We start from the raw sequence: 14,886 nt of genomic DNA on the forward strand, positions 1-14,886 counted from the left end.
ATGCTAAATGTAACTACCAAGACGCTAGGTGTAACTCCAGAGGGCCAGACATGTCCCATACACGTTGTCCCAGACACAACCCAGACATGCTAAATGTAACCACCCAGGGCCCCATGCGACTAATATATACCCCTAGACAAAGAGCCCAGAGAGAGAGAGATAGAGAGCTTTTCTCTATTTTTTTTTTCTTTTTTTTTATAGAAAGCGCGAACGCAGTCCTCCGGACTTGGGTTTTCTCTCTCTGCCAGGAGCTCTGGTGCTTCTGTATTCTTTTCTGTAAATAAACCCTGTCTTACCACTGATCTGTGGTCTGCGGATTCATTCTCCAAATCACTGAGACCAAGAACCTACTGAAGAGCAAAATTCTGGTATCACTTACACTCAAATCTGATCATGCTACTCAAATTCTTTAATACCCACCACCTCTGTCTCCTACGGGATAAAGTCAAGACTCCTCTGCATGGTATACAAGGTCCTCCACTATCTGGCTTCTGCTCATCATTGAATTTTATCTTCTACCTCTTAATCTCTAATATGTCATGAAGCAACAGAGAACTAGCTGCAGTTCCCCAAATATGACATGTTTGTTTTCCCAGGCCCCCTTGCTCTGGCACAGGCTCCTCTATTTGAAACCTCTTCCCCAGCAGCATAAGTCTCCCTATTCATCCCTCAAATTTCTCTTTACACAGCATTTCCTTAGTGCAGTGATCTCTGACATCCCCAGGCAAATGTTAAGGGCTTCTTCTCTAAGGCCCCATTATAGTGCATCAATAACTTTATTATATCAATTAGCTCGGCTTCTTTCTACTAAAGTGAATGCTCCATTATAGGAAGAGGACATGTCTTTTGAGCTTTGTATCCTCAGTACCTATCACAGTGACTGACCAGTGAATAGTTAGGTGCTAAATAAGTAGCTTGTCAGTGCATTAACAAATCAGAGTGATGGGTTTGGAAGTAGGACAGGTCATGGAGGTGGAATCAAAAAGGTATTCACAGCCAATGGGAGACTGGAGTTAAAGGAAAAAGGTAAAGTCAAAAATGACCTCAGGTTTCAAGCTTTACTGACAGCTGACAGTAATATTTACCAAAATAGGAGAATGGAGGAGAAGCTGGGTTGGAGGTTGGAATACCTCAAGCCTGTACAACATGTAGCTGGAAACTGGGGTCAGGAGGTTAGCAGTGAGCATATGACAATGCAAGGGAAAAAAGAACAATGAAAGAGGGTTTAGGACAATTTAAGAGGACCCTTACTCCTTAGAGATTAGGAAGCGGGCCCAAGGGAGAAAGCGACAGCTGGAGATGACCAAAAAAGAGCCAAGGTGATGTGAGTGGCACAGTTGGCAGGGAAGTTAGCAGTGCCAAATGGTCTACCAAAATCAAGGGCATGGAAACGAAGAAAAGGACAAAGAATATGTATTTAGGTAATTAAAGATTCTGAGAAGATAATTTTAGAGATGCAGCAGGGACAGAAATTATATGAAGAAGTTAAAGTTAAAAAGTTCTACAGAAACGAAGAGAGCATGTACACAGGCAGTCCCTAGGTTACATCAAGACAGGTTTTGTAGGTTTGTTCTTATGCTGATATGTATGTAAGGTGGAAAGTACGTTTACCTATTACCTACAATAGCCTCTGTTTGTAAGTGTGAGTTGTACGTAAGTTGGATGCTTGTAACTTGGGGACGGCCTGTAGAACAATTCTGGTAAGCATGACATTGAAAGAAAGGAGGACAGGGAATTATTTCAAAGTGGTTACAAAGCCAAAAGAGACTGTTTTCTTAGGCAAGAGTCTAAAATCTATCTAGTCTTCATTCTTCCGTTAAGTAACCATGTGCTCCTGATTAAGCTGAGCCAGAAGGCAGCAAAATGAGGCAAATGAGGCATATATGAGAAGAAAGCAGATCAATTTAGGGAGAAAGGGATTAAATGAGGCAGGAGAGGGGATCAATGAACAGGCAGAAAAGCCATCTTAGGAAGAAATGAAAGAACATGTCTTCCCTTTGATAGGAGAGGCAAAGGAAAGAAAAGTTGAAAACTGCAACTGCAGTCATTTTTACCAGAGGGTAAGGTCACCTTAGATCTAAGGGAGGTGACTCTGAGAGCTGAATGAGGCCTAGAGCTGGTGCTGCAAAACATTCAAAAGGGGATTGACAACGAAGAATAAAACAACTGCTCAACAACACCCTAATATCATCAAGCTGATTAAGGTGATAGGTTAAAGACCTGAACTAGATAGTGACAGAATGAATTAAAAAAAAAAAAAAAAGAAAGCAGTAGGTACAGGAGACATTTCATGTTTTTTATAAAATTTCTAAGTAGAGCAAGGGGCACCTGAAGGGAGCCAATCCAGCCAAACATGAACACACCATCTCACAGTATCTACATAGTTTCAAGGGTTCTCTTGGTTAAGTAGCACATCTTAACATCCAAAAGTGTACAATTCATGCTTACTTGGAGTATTCTAGTAGCTTTTTGCTTGTAGTCAACCAATTCCTGCTTAGAGGATTCCAAGTTAGACTTATATAGCTTGACTTGCTGCTGTAGCTCATCAACTCTCCTCTTTTCATCCGAGTATTTTCTTTCTGCCACAGTAACTGCTTCTGCCAAATTCTGACGTTCTGCTTCCACTTTATTAAGGCGTGCAGCAAACTCACTCTGTGATAAATTTTTATATCAAACGTATTATGTCATTTAGCTTTGAAACGTATTTTACAACCATCCATTCAGATATCTTATTAACTTAGCCCACAACATAAGGAGAGGAAAAAACTCTTTGTTAGGAGCTAAATAGGAAATCTAAGTTTGTAGCTCCCAAACATAGCAATGCATCATAATTAACTAGAAAGTTTATTAAAAATATAGCTATCGGGCGGTGCCTGTCAATGAGAAGGGTGCCGGTCCCATATTCCAAGGGTGGTGGGTTCAAACCTGGCTCCAGCCAAACTGCAACAAAAAAATAGCCAGGTGTTGTGGCAGGCGCCTGTAGTCCCAGCTACTCAGGAGGCTGAGGCAAGAGAATTGCCTAAGTCCAAGAGCTGGAGGTTGCTGTGATCTGTGACACCATGGCACTCTACTGAGGATGGCAAAGTGAGACTATGTCTCTAAAAAAAAATACAGCCATCAAAGGCCTTTCCCAGGATTCCTAATTTGGAATTTCCAAGATTGAGCTTAGGAATCTGTTTTCAAAGAAAATTTCCCAGGTACCTGGTCATTTGGATACCAGGTCTGGTCTGATACCAGCTGATCAATGGTTAACAGGTCTACAGAAAACTAGAAGTCTGTTAGAAACAAAGAGGAGTCTCAACACAGTATTCCTGGGAGGGTTTGGGGGAGAAAATAAATAGAAGAACTTAGTAGATAGCTAGATTTTTTTTCTAATATTATGGCTAATATCTTCCCCTTATTTTAAATTTTCTAATAAGCTATTCAGTATCATTTTTAGCTTAAGTATACTCTAAAAAGCACATTGCCTGTCACTTATAGCCTATTTAGAAATAAATACTTCAGAATTGTTACCTTGATTCTCAAAAACTCCCATCTCAGAAGTCAGAAAACTTTTATAGTACACATTAGTAACTAAAGCCTACAAACTTTTTTTTTAAGAGACAGGATCTCGCAATATGCTGCCCAGGCTGGCCTTTAACTCCTGGACTTGCACAATATTCCCACCCCAGCTTCCTGAGTTGCTGGGACTATAGGCATGCATACATCTAGCCTGCCCACAAAGTTCTAATCTGAGATCAACTTCTATTTTAGAGAAAAGAAGCAAAAGGACTACTGCTGGAATCTAATGAGAATGGAAAATGTGTTTAATGCAACCAAGGAACTAAAATTTTAAGTTTATTATTCATTGAAATTAATTTAAATGGAAACATAACAACTAACACTCAGTTCTGTTATTGGAAACTTTTTTTTTAACTAACAGATATACTGAGATACAAGTGACACACCATAACTTCCTTCTAAAAGGTGTACAGTTCAGTGGTTTTCAGTGTATTCACTGATTTAGAAGACCATTAGCACTATTTAATTCCAGAACATTTTAATCAACTCGCTCCAAAATCCTCTACTCCTTTCTCCCTCCCCCCAGCAACCAGCCATTAATCTACTTTCTCTATGGATTTACATATTCTGGACATTTCATATAAATGGAACCATATAATGCATCTGTCTTCTTTAAATTCCCATGTTTTCAAGATTCATCCATGGTGTACCATGTATCAACACTTCATTCCTTTTTATGGCTAAATGATGCTTCTTTATATGGATATATGATATTTATCTATGTAGCCACTTACAGACATTTCTATTACTCCCACTTTGAAGCTAGTATGAATAATGCTGCTATAAATATTAGTGTTTAAGTTTTTATGTATACATATATTTTCAATTCTTTCAGGTGGATACCTACGAGTAGATCTGCTGGATCATGTGGTAACACAATGTTTAACTGCCTGTTCTGGGAAAACTGCTGAGTATAGTTAGAGAAGCTTGGGTATGTGAATCTACTTGTTCACTTATAAATTTTTTTTTGTTGTTGTTCACTTATAAATTTTATTAAATCTGAATAGAGATCAAATATTCCTGAAGAAAGCTTAATGACTGAAGTGAGACATGCTATAAGTGTAAATTATACCATATTTTTAAAAATCAGTATGCAAAAAAAGAACATAAAATAGCTCAAAAAATTTTAATATTAACAACATGTTGAGATAACACTTTGGACATATTGGGTTAAGATAAGTTAAAATTTAAACAAAATATTACATAATATTTACTTTCAGGCTGAACTATTTTTACCTATTTAAAAGACAGCCCAGACCAGATGTTTGCAATCTTCACTGCAACCTGTGAATCTTATAAAACCCAAACAATGCCTAAGCCCTACCTCATACAATGGAATCAAGATTCTGGGAGTGAAGACAGACAGCAGAAAATATTACACAGGTGATTCAACTGTGTAGACAAAGCTGAGACTGCACTAGACATAAAAATTCACTTCAGAGTAAAACCCGAAATAATAATATGTATGATACTTCTCTTGAAATAAATGAATCAGATTAAACTGAAATCAGAAAAAGCCTAAATAGAAAGAATAAACAAGACGTCCCAAAATAGCCTGTAATGAAATTATGACGACTGCTGCATAATCAAAATAAGGAAAAAATGTGTATCTCTAATGCATATTAACTATTTAAAATTATACCTCAACATAAAAATAAATTTTTGTCACAGAAACAGCATCTCCTGAGATGCAAAGTTTCGTTAAAGAGTAAATATTATGGAACAGCATAAAGTCATTTTTCCTTGTCCAAATAACAGTAGAAATCTGTCGTTTCCCATTCTAACCTGCATCTGTTTATAGCTCTCCTGCTCTCTCTGCAGAGTGGCATCCGCTTCATGTAGTCTCTCCTGAAGAGTCTGCAGAGCTTGATTCTGTAGGCTATTACCTTCACATTGATCTTGTATTATTCTAAAAGAAAATGCATCATGTGAAATAATGTGTTTCTACGGTGTACAAGTGATAAGGCAGAATATCATTTATACCATCAGCTTATTAGTCAAGCACAAAAATTTGACTAAAACACTCTGAAAGAAAATCTTTCCCTTTCTCTATATTTTTAGACATCCAAATTTAAGCATATGCCATAACACTGGAGATTAATAACACTATTCAAATAATTTTATTTTTTCTAATTCTTTATCTTTTTTTAGATAGTTCACTCCATCACCTGGGTAAAGTGCCCTGACATCATAGCTCACAGCAAACTCAATATCTTGGGTTTTTAGCCGGGCATTGTGGCGGGTGCCTGTAGTCCCAGCTACTCGGGAGGCTGAGGCAACAGAATCGCTTAAGCCCAGGAGTTGGAGGTTGCTGCGAGCTGTATGAGGCCACGGCACTCTACCGAGGGCCATAAAGTGAGACTCTGTCTCTACCAAAAAAAAATATCTTGGGTTTGAGCAATCCTCTTGCCTCAGCCTCCCAAGTAGCTGCAACTATAGGCATGCACCACTATGCCCAGCTAGTTTTTCTACTTTTAGTAGAGATGGGGTCTTGCTGTGACTCAGGCTGGTCTCAAACTCCTGAGCTCAAGCGATCCACCCACTTTCGCCTTCCAGAGTGCTAGGATTACAGGCATGAGTCACCATGCCCGGCCTTAAATATTTTTAAATCCAGAATTTCTAACAATGCATCTCTAAGTTCAAATGATGGATCCATTTTTATTTTTTTCAACAAGTAGACTTTAATGAATAATTATGGTAAAAACATTTTTGAACAGATATTTGGATATAAAACATATAAAAAATGAATGAAAACACTTTTTCCATAAGTACTTCACAGAACAATCAAGACTAGGTTCAAATTGATATATATCTCAGAGCTTAAAAACCAAGTAACAAATTTTTGCAGTTAAACTTGAGACATGTACATTTATTATGCTAACAATGGATAGATTCTCTTGACATCTGGTTTATTATTAATAGGTTTGCCTTTTTAAAATTTTTCCAGGAGAAAACACAAGAAAAAGTAACCAGGTTACCTATTGTATTTTAATATTACTTAGGAATAACATAGTCTTAAAATAGCTCAATTTTAAAAACAATGACAAAATGCTAAATGTTATACTTATTTTCAGGATTTTCTTTTTGAAAAGAATCTATTTTTCATATCTTTGATGAAAAATGAATATAATAAAAGCAATTTTGTTCTGGCATTGGTAGGCTAATATCTATACTGTTCATAAATTCAACACACAATAGTGTCTGCTTTAAAAGAGAGCAACACTATTGGGTAACATGAAATAGAGTAGCCAATTATAAGAGATGCAGTCATTCTAGTTAATTCCTCTCTTATGTTTTATAGCACATCTCTGAAAAGAGATCTATGTCCTAATTCCACAGAGATTAAACAATGGTCTATAAGGAAAGTCATCTTTCCTTACAGATATAAGTAAGATATCTTTCCTTACAGATATAAATAAGATATGCTGGGCGGCGCCTGTGGCTCAAGGAGTAGGGCGCCGGTCCCATATGCTGGAGGTGGTGGGTTCAAACCCAGCCCCGGCCAAAAAAAAAAAAAAAGATATGCTTACCTCTTTGACAAAGGTTATTATGAAAACCCAATTCTAGGTGCCGTGACTACATGTTACCACCACAAACTACCACAGGTATTTATTAAGAAAAATGTTATTGGCATTGTAGGTGAGATAATTTGTAGTGTGTGGAACTACTCCAGACACTGCAGAACATTTAGCATTTCTGGCTCACTCACTAAAAACCAGGAGTTTTCAAAGTCACTGTGACAATCAAAAAAGACACTTCCAACTGCCCTTTAATAAGAACCACTGAGCTAGCTGATTCAAGATTAATATTTACTAACTTCATGACTTCCACAGAAAGTAACTGCTTCATTATCTTCAGTAATGATGACTGAAGAGGAACATATTATAAACAACATTGTAATTAAATGTTATTTTGGGAAGGTAAGCTGATTTCTTCAATCTCATGGTGATCTAAAAGGATCAGATGCACCAAGTGCAATACTTATTCATCCCCAAATCCATGCACACATTTACAGGAAAATGTTTATGCTCTATTAACATCTATTACCCCATTTATCTTAAGTATAAAATATGTTCATCTGTTACAATAACATAAGAAACATAAAGATGTTCTTGATAAGTTCTCTCACACTGATGCTCCTGGAAACTGCTGCTGTCTTTGCTCCAAAACTTGCTGATTTAATAGTTGTTGTTGCTTCTGTAAAAACTGCACTACTTCTGGACTTCTCAGTAATGAGTCTTTTTTGACTTAACACTTGTTCTAAAAGTGTATGTCTTGCAGGACACCCCCCAAAGAGAGTACGTTATCTGTACTTTCCTCCAGTTTGACGTTTCCTGCGCTGCCAGCCACAGTTCAGGGCCTGGTCGCTCTTCCTTTGGTCCTTGTCCTTTTGTTGGGGTGTTTCTTGCACATCCAGGGCTTGCGCTGTTTGGCCACCTGGGTCATGGTCTTGCGGCCAGCATGCCCCGATGCTGCTCCCAAGGCTAGGGCCTCATCCTGCCCCCACAGGGGCACATCACCAGCAGGGTGAATGGTGAGGTTGGCGTAGTCACGGCTGGGCCGTGGCAGGAGTGAGGGCCCTGCACTTTCAGCTACACCCTGCACTCCATGCTGCCAAGGCTTGGCCGGGGTCCAAGACCCCAGATTTTTGGCACCTGCCGGACCCAACGGCACTTAGCAAATCAAGCACTCGGGACACGAGAGAGAAAAAGGCAGAGGATCCACGGACGCACCAAATGATGGATTCATTTTAATCATACACATTTTCAACACTACCAAAAAAATTTTCCTTCTTCCAAATTTCCAAAAAGCTACATTTTCTTTCTTTCTTTTTAGCTGGCCTGGGCTCGAACCCGCCACCCTCGGTGTATGGGGCTGGTGCAGTAACCACTGCACTACGGGAGCCGAGCCTACAATTTCATAAGATAAGATAGGATACACCATAATGTTTACTATTACTTGTAATGGAAGGAGAGAGTCATTCCACCTCATTTTTTTCATTATTAGTTAAATTACCTACCGTGATTTTTCACTCTGTAGGGTTTCTAATGCTTCTGTGCGAGTATTCAGTAGCTGGTCAGCTTCCTGGAGTCTCACTTTCAGGACTGCCAGCTGAGAATCCTTGGCAGCCAGTGCTTCAGTCAGGTCATCTACTTGGGCTCGAAGTTCTCGAGTTATTCGGTCACTCTTTGAATGGTCAGCATTCCACTTTTCAACCCTTGCCCTTGCTTTGTTTAACTCTATTAAAAAAAAAAAAAGAAAAGAAAAAGAAATTTCTCTATATAAGCAAAACCAAACAAATCTTTCTCAGAGCACACATAAGTTTCTTAAGTCTTTTTAGTACCTTACTGCCAAAATTAGGAGCTTATGAATACCTTCATTATATTTTGCCCCCAAATGGGGCATCTATTTTTCAAGGCCAATATTCATACCCATATGATAGTTAACAGATTAGACAGGGACATGAAGCAAGCTGCTCTTCTATGATGGGAGCCAAAACCAGATGATGGCACAGTATTAATAACCCTAAAATGGTCAGTGGATTTGTGGAGTTCTGCTAGAGACAAGGGGAGGAATGGAAATGCAGATCAAAGGTAAACCCACAAACCACGGGATAAACACAGGAAAGAGGCTACTTCTTTCAATTACTGTTACAAAATGATGTTATTCTTTTAACCTAGGAAATCAGTGCAAAAAGAGGAATATATTTCAGAATACAATGGCATTTTCACATCTTCATACACCATCTGTAACTGCAGTTTGCCACCAATAAAAATAAGGTTTTGATACTGAAACAAACCGTACCGGGTGTCAGGAAAAGTTCTAATTCTACGTCTAAATTTAATCTTGGTAAAGTGAAGTTTTTTCTAAGTCAGCCTGAGTAGTTAGTCTTAAACCATATTCCACTCTTCTGAACTTTCATCCATGTCTTGGGAAAACTTTTCCACTGTCCATCCACTGCTTTCTAATAAGCCCCAGGAACCAAGGCAATGATTTCATCTGTCTCGTTTTCTCCTCAGCTACACTTACAATAACATTCACACCTTCCCCTGTCATTACCTCAGTTATGAGATTTATTTTCTTTTTGATTACTCATTTTTAAGGAATCTGAGATTTTCTACTCCAGTGTCACCTTACTGCACAATTCCTAAGGGCACTATTCAAAGTGAATTCCATGTAAATTTTATGTCCTCTGGAATAGCAGTTTTATAACCCTAACAATTAAGGTCCAATACTTCGTTTAATCCACCTTTGGTTAATGGAAGAATTCCCCTTGAAAGTTCAGAATAAATAAATCAAACAAACTAGAAAATTCTAGTACACTAAAAAAGTGTACTAAATTTCATGGTTGCCAAAGAATGACCAAACAAGCTAATATTCTACATTTCAGGATGGCAGGAGGGTGATCGGGACCATTTCCAAATCTTGGCCCTCCATTTCTGTGAAAATACCATTTCATAAGTCTTACCTAAGCTATTTCTTATAGTCTGGATATAAAAGTTTTAGTTTAGATTTCAAAGTTAAATTCCTAACTTGAATAATTTGAATAAGGCTCTACCTTCTTGAGTTTCTTTGGATCTTTGAAGTAATGAAGCCATTTCTTGATTTAAAGACTGAACTTCATTCCTTAGCAATTGATTCTCCAGTCGAAGATTAGATAGTTCATGTGATTTGCCATCATCATTGGGTGGGTTGTGATCACTGCAGGTAGCATTTGATGATACAATTTCCTTTGAAGAATCCCCTTGGCCTTCAGGACCAGAATCTAAATTATTAGCACTGTCTAAAAACAACAAAAAAATTTTTTTCATTAGATTAGCATGGTTACTACATATGGATTAGTAGTTTACTTTGGTAGGCTTCCATTTGGCTCAAGTTGGCTGCTATAGCTAAAATACCATAAAAATTAAACTTAAATTCTCAATAGGTTTCCTCCTGATGAAAATCTATTCTCATAAAAGGAGCCTATGGACCTCACAAGTCTAGATATACTGAAATCTATTCTCATAAAAGGAGCCTATGGATCTCACAAGTCTGGATATACTGAATGAATGGAAATAGAGAATATAAGTATATAGATCCGGGAAGGAGAAAACCAGAGATAATTCAAGTGGTTATGTTCAGGTAAAAAAAGGGGTTCAGAATCCCTTTTGTACCTAGCATGTTTTTGGAGGGAGGAAGGGAAAAGTTCCAACATTGAAAATATTGGGATGGAACAAAAGAACAATTGTTTCAACAGTAACAGGTCACAGCAACTTGTTATATATTAAACTGGAATCTAAAATGTCTCACCAAAAGAAATAAGAGACTCATTAATTCAGATTAATCTTGTTTTTGTTACTCGATGTAACGCAAGTATACTTTTAAATTACCCTAAAATTTATGTGATTAAGAAAACTTTATCCAAATGGTAAAACCAAATAAAACATTAACTATATGGGCAAAAGCCTTTATATTTTACAAAGTTAGATAAGCAAATGGTCAATAATCAAATGAGGCTCGTTGCCTGTAGCTCAGGGGTTAGAGCGCTGGCCACATACACAGGGGCTGGAGGGTTCAAACTGTGCCCGGGCCTGCTAATCAACAATGACAACTACAAGAACAACAACAAAAATAGCCAGGCGGTGTGGTAGGTGCCTATAGTCCCAGCTCCTTGGGAGGCTGAGGCAAGAGAATCACTTAAACCCAAGAATTTGAGGTTGCTGTGAGCTGTGATGCCACAGCACTCTACCCAGGTGACATAGTGGGACTCTCGCTCTCAAAAAAAAAAAAAAAAAAAAAAAATCAAATTTTAAAAGTTCTCAACATCTTTAGTGTTCAGGAAATGCAAATTAAAATCACAGTGAGAACCAATACACACTTGCTATAATGGTTAATATGAAAAACACTACATACTGACAAGAATATAGAGCAACTGGATCGGTCCTACATTGCTGATGAGACTACAAAACATCGGTGAAAAAAGGTTTCACAATTTCTTATGAAACTAAACATGCACCTATAGTTTGATCCAGCAATTCTATGCCTAGGTATTTTATCCAAGAGAAATGAAAACATTTGCGTACAAAAAGGCAAGTATGAAACTGCTCATAGCAGCTTTATTCATGATAAATAAAAACTGGAAATAATCTTAATGTCCACAAAGGACAATGGATAAGCTGTGATATAGCCATGTAACAGAATACTATACAACAATAAAAAAGAACAATAACATGGCCCAGGCAAGGTGGCTCATGCCTATAAGCCCAGCACTGGAGGGCCTAGGCAGGAGGATCAATTGAGGCTAGGACTTTAGTGAGAACCCATCTCCACACACACACAAAATTAGCCAGGCCTGGTGGTACACACCTGCAGTTTTAGCTACTCAGGAGTCCAAGGCAAGATCGCTTGAGCCCAGGTGTTCAAGGTTGCAGTGAGCTATAATCACACCACTGCACTCCAGACTGGGCAACAGAAAGTGTACATACTATATGAGTCCATTTATATGAAGTTTTAGGACAAGCAAAAACTAATCTAAGGTGAAAATAATTGGAAGAATAGATGTTTTCAGGAATGGGGTGGGGAGATTAACTGGAAAAAGAACATGAGGAACTTCTGGGGGCAAAGGAAATCTAATCATGATAATGGTGTTTGTAAGTATAGGCATTGTATGCGTAGCTTAGATTTTTTTTAGCATTTTAATATTTATAAATGTACCTAAAAGAAACAACAACCATAAAAAATTAATAATTAAGTGGGATAGGGAATGGGCTAGAGATGAAGATGATTTAAAAATGGGAGTGTTAATCAGTATTGAAGCTGGATGATGAACATTGAATTCATTGTTTACTTGGTATACGCTGTAAATATTCCACATAAAACATTTCTTTAAAAAGTTGACTGCAAAAAGTTGTTAGGTCAAGCAAGCAAAAAAAGTGAGTAAAGAAAGATTTGAAAGCATAATTAACAACTTTAATGCAAGAACACATATAAAACATAGCACCCAAATGCAGAGTACATCTCATTTGGAAGGGTACATGGAACACTTAGAAGTACTAATTTAGGGGGCGGCACCTGTGGCTCAGTGGGGAAGGCGCTGGCTCCATATACTGAGGGTAGCAGGTTCGAACCTGGCCCTAGCCAGCTAAAACAGCAATGAGAACTGCAACAAAATATAGCCGGGTGTTTTGGTGGACACCTGTAGTCCCAGCTACTCAGGAGGCTAAGGCAAGAGAATCACTTAAACCCGAGAGTTGGAGGTTGCTGTGAGCTGTGATGCCACAGCACTCTACCAAGGGTGACAAAGTGAGACTGTCTCCAAAAAAAAAAAGAAGTACTGATTTAGTGGGACATAAAAGAAAATTCAAAGAATTAGTATCACACAGACCAGGCTATTTGGCCTCAGTGCAATTAAGCCATAAATCATATGACAAAACTAGAAAAACTACATTAAGAAAATAAAAAGCTTTCTAGAGTGGTGGCTCATGCCTGTAATCCTAGCACTCTGGGAGGTTGAGGTGGGTGGATTGCTTGAGCTCAGGAGTTTGAGACCAGCCTGGGCAAGAGTGAAACCACCATCACTAAAAATAGAAAAGCTAGCTAGCTGGGGACTGTGACAGGTGCCTGTAGCTCCACTCGGGAGGCTGAGGCTCAAGCCCAAGAGTTTGAGGCGCCTGTGAGTTATCATGCCAGGGCATTCTACCCAGGGTGACAGAGTGAAACAGTCTCAAAAAAAAAGTATAAATAAGTCATGGATCAAAGAAAAAAATCATAATTAAGATTAGAATACATTCAGGACTTAATTTTTAATAATATTTATTTAACAAATGAACAGCAAGAAAAAAAAGACAGGAGGGGTACCTTATAGATTAAAAGAATTTTAAAGAGCACAGCTAGTTATTAAGGAATTATTTTAAGGTGATAATGGTGTTAACATCTGTTTTGGAGTAATGAAATGATACGAAATCTACAAAATTAGTTACTTCAAAATAATTCTGTGGAAAGTGGAGGTAAAGAAAGGGATGGGAAAATGGGAAAGTAAATGGGAGAGTGTAAATTAAACAAGAATGGCCAGGAGCTGCAGATTACTGTAGTTGGGTAATAGGAGGTCGTCACTCTCTACTTTAGTACATTTGAAATTTCCAAAATAAAGAATTTATTTTATTTTTATTTATTTATTTCTTTTAGAGACAGTCTCACTTTGCCGCCCTCGGTAGAATGTTGTGGCGTCACAGCTCACAGCAACCTCCAACTCCTGGGCTTAGGCGATTCTCTTGCCTCAGCCTCCTGAGCAGCTGAGACTACAGGCACCCGCCACAACACCCGGCTATTTTTTTGTTGTTGTTGTTGCAGTTTGGCCGGGGCTGGGTCTGAGCCTGCCACCCTCGGTATATGGGGCCAGCACCCTACTCACTGAGCCACAGGCACCATCCCAAAATAAAGATTTTAAAGAAATGAAGTATATGTATAACCAAACTTGTGGGTTAAAGATGAAAGAGGAAAATGAATGAATTGTATATACATTTTAAGTTACAAAAGAACAGCACAATAAACTTAAAGCAGAAATTAACAAAATAGGAAGGAAAACATAGTAGAGAGGATCAACACAACCAAAAGCAGTTCTTGGAGAGATAAACAACATAAGGCTTATAAATGTTAAAATGTACATGATACCAAAACTCACCAAACTGTATACTTTAAATAAATACAGTTTAGTATATGTCATTACAATTTTTTTTTTTTTTTAAATAGGCAGCACAGTGTCAGAACCTGGTAAGGTTCATTAGATGCCAGATATGGATATTCTTAAAGCAGTATACGTTATCAAGCTTTGGTTTCTGCAGAGTTAGTACACCTTCGTTAGTTTCCTGAAATTAAATAAATATGATCCCCCAAAATGTACCAAAAACAGGCTCGGGAAGAAATAAAAAAAAAAAATTGAATCAATAGTTACAATCTTTCACTAAGAATATCCCATGCCCTGATGGTTTTACCAGACTCCTAGCAAACATTCAGGGAATAAATCATCTTAGTCTTATACCAGTTAAGACAAGAGAAAAAGAGGGAACACTTCCCAATTCATTTGATAAGGCTAACATAACTGTAATACTAAAACCTAACACTATTACAGGACAATTTGCCTTATAAAATAAATGCAAAAATCCTAAACAGACTATTAGCAAACTGAAAGTTGTTTAGTTTTATGTTTTTAAAAAAACTGACTCGCATCTTCTATTAAAAAAGAAAAATCAGGGCAGTGCCCACAGCTCAGTGGGTAGAGCACTGGCCACACATACCAAGGCTGGCAGGTTTGAACCCAGCCAGGCCAGCTAAACAACAGTGGTA

At 38.0% G+C, this 14,886-nt stretch overlaps 1 protein-coding gene across 3 annotated transcripts in view; it reads right to left on the reverse strand.

Moving 5' to 3' along the window:
* Positions 1-14,886, reverse strand: part of GOLGA5 (golgin A5) — a 43,784-nt gene that overhangs the window by 20,753 nt on the left and 8,145 nt on the right. For all 3 annotated transcript variants that reach the window (XR_008382385.1, XM_053601710.1, XM_053601711.1), the window contains 4 exons: positions 10,121-10,345; positions 8,582-8,801; positions 5,347-5,470; positions 2,449-2,652 (listed from right to left, as the gene is read on the reverse strand). Coding sequence is in view for 2 of the 3 variants with exons in the window: in XM_053601710.1 (XP_053457685.1) it covers positions 2,449-2,652; positions 5,347-5,470; positions 8,582-8,801; positions 10,121-10,345 (773 nt within the window). In the remaining variant the exon portion in view is untranslated. The remainder of the gene's footprint in view (positions 1-2,448; positions 2,653-5,346; positions 5,471-8,581; positions 8,802-10,120; positions 10,346-14,886) is intronic.

The sequence above is a fragment of the Nycticebus coucang genome, chromosome 9 (assembly GCF_027406575.1).
Source record: "Nycticebus coucang isolate mNycCou1 chromosome 9, mNycCou1.pri, whole genome shotgun sequence".
Lineage (NCBI taxonomy): Eukaryota > Metazoa > Chordata > Mammalia > Primates > Lorisidae > Nycticebus > Nycticebus coucang.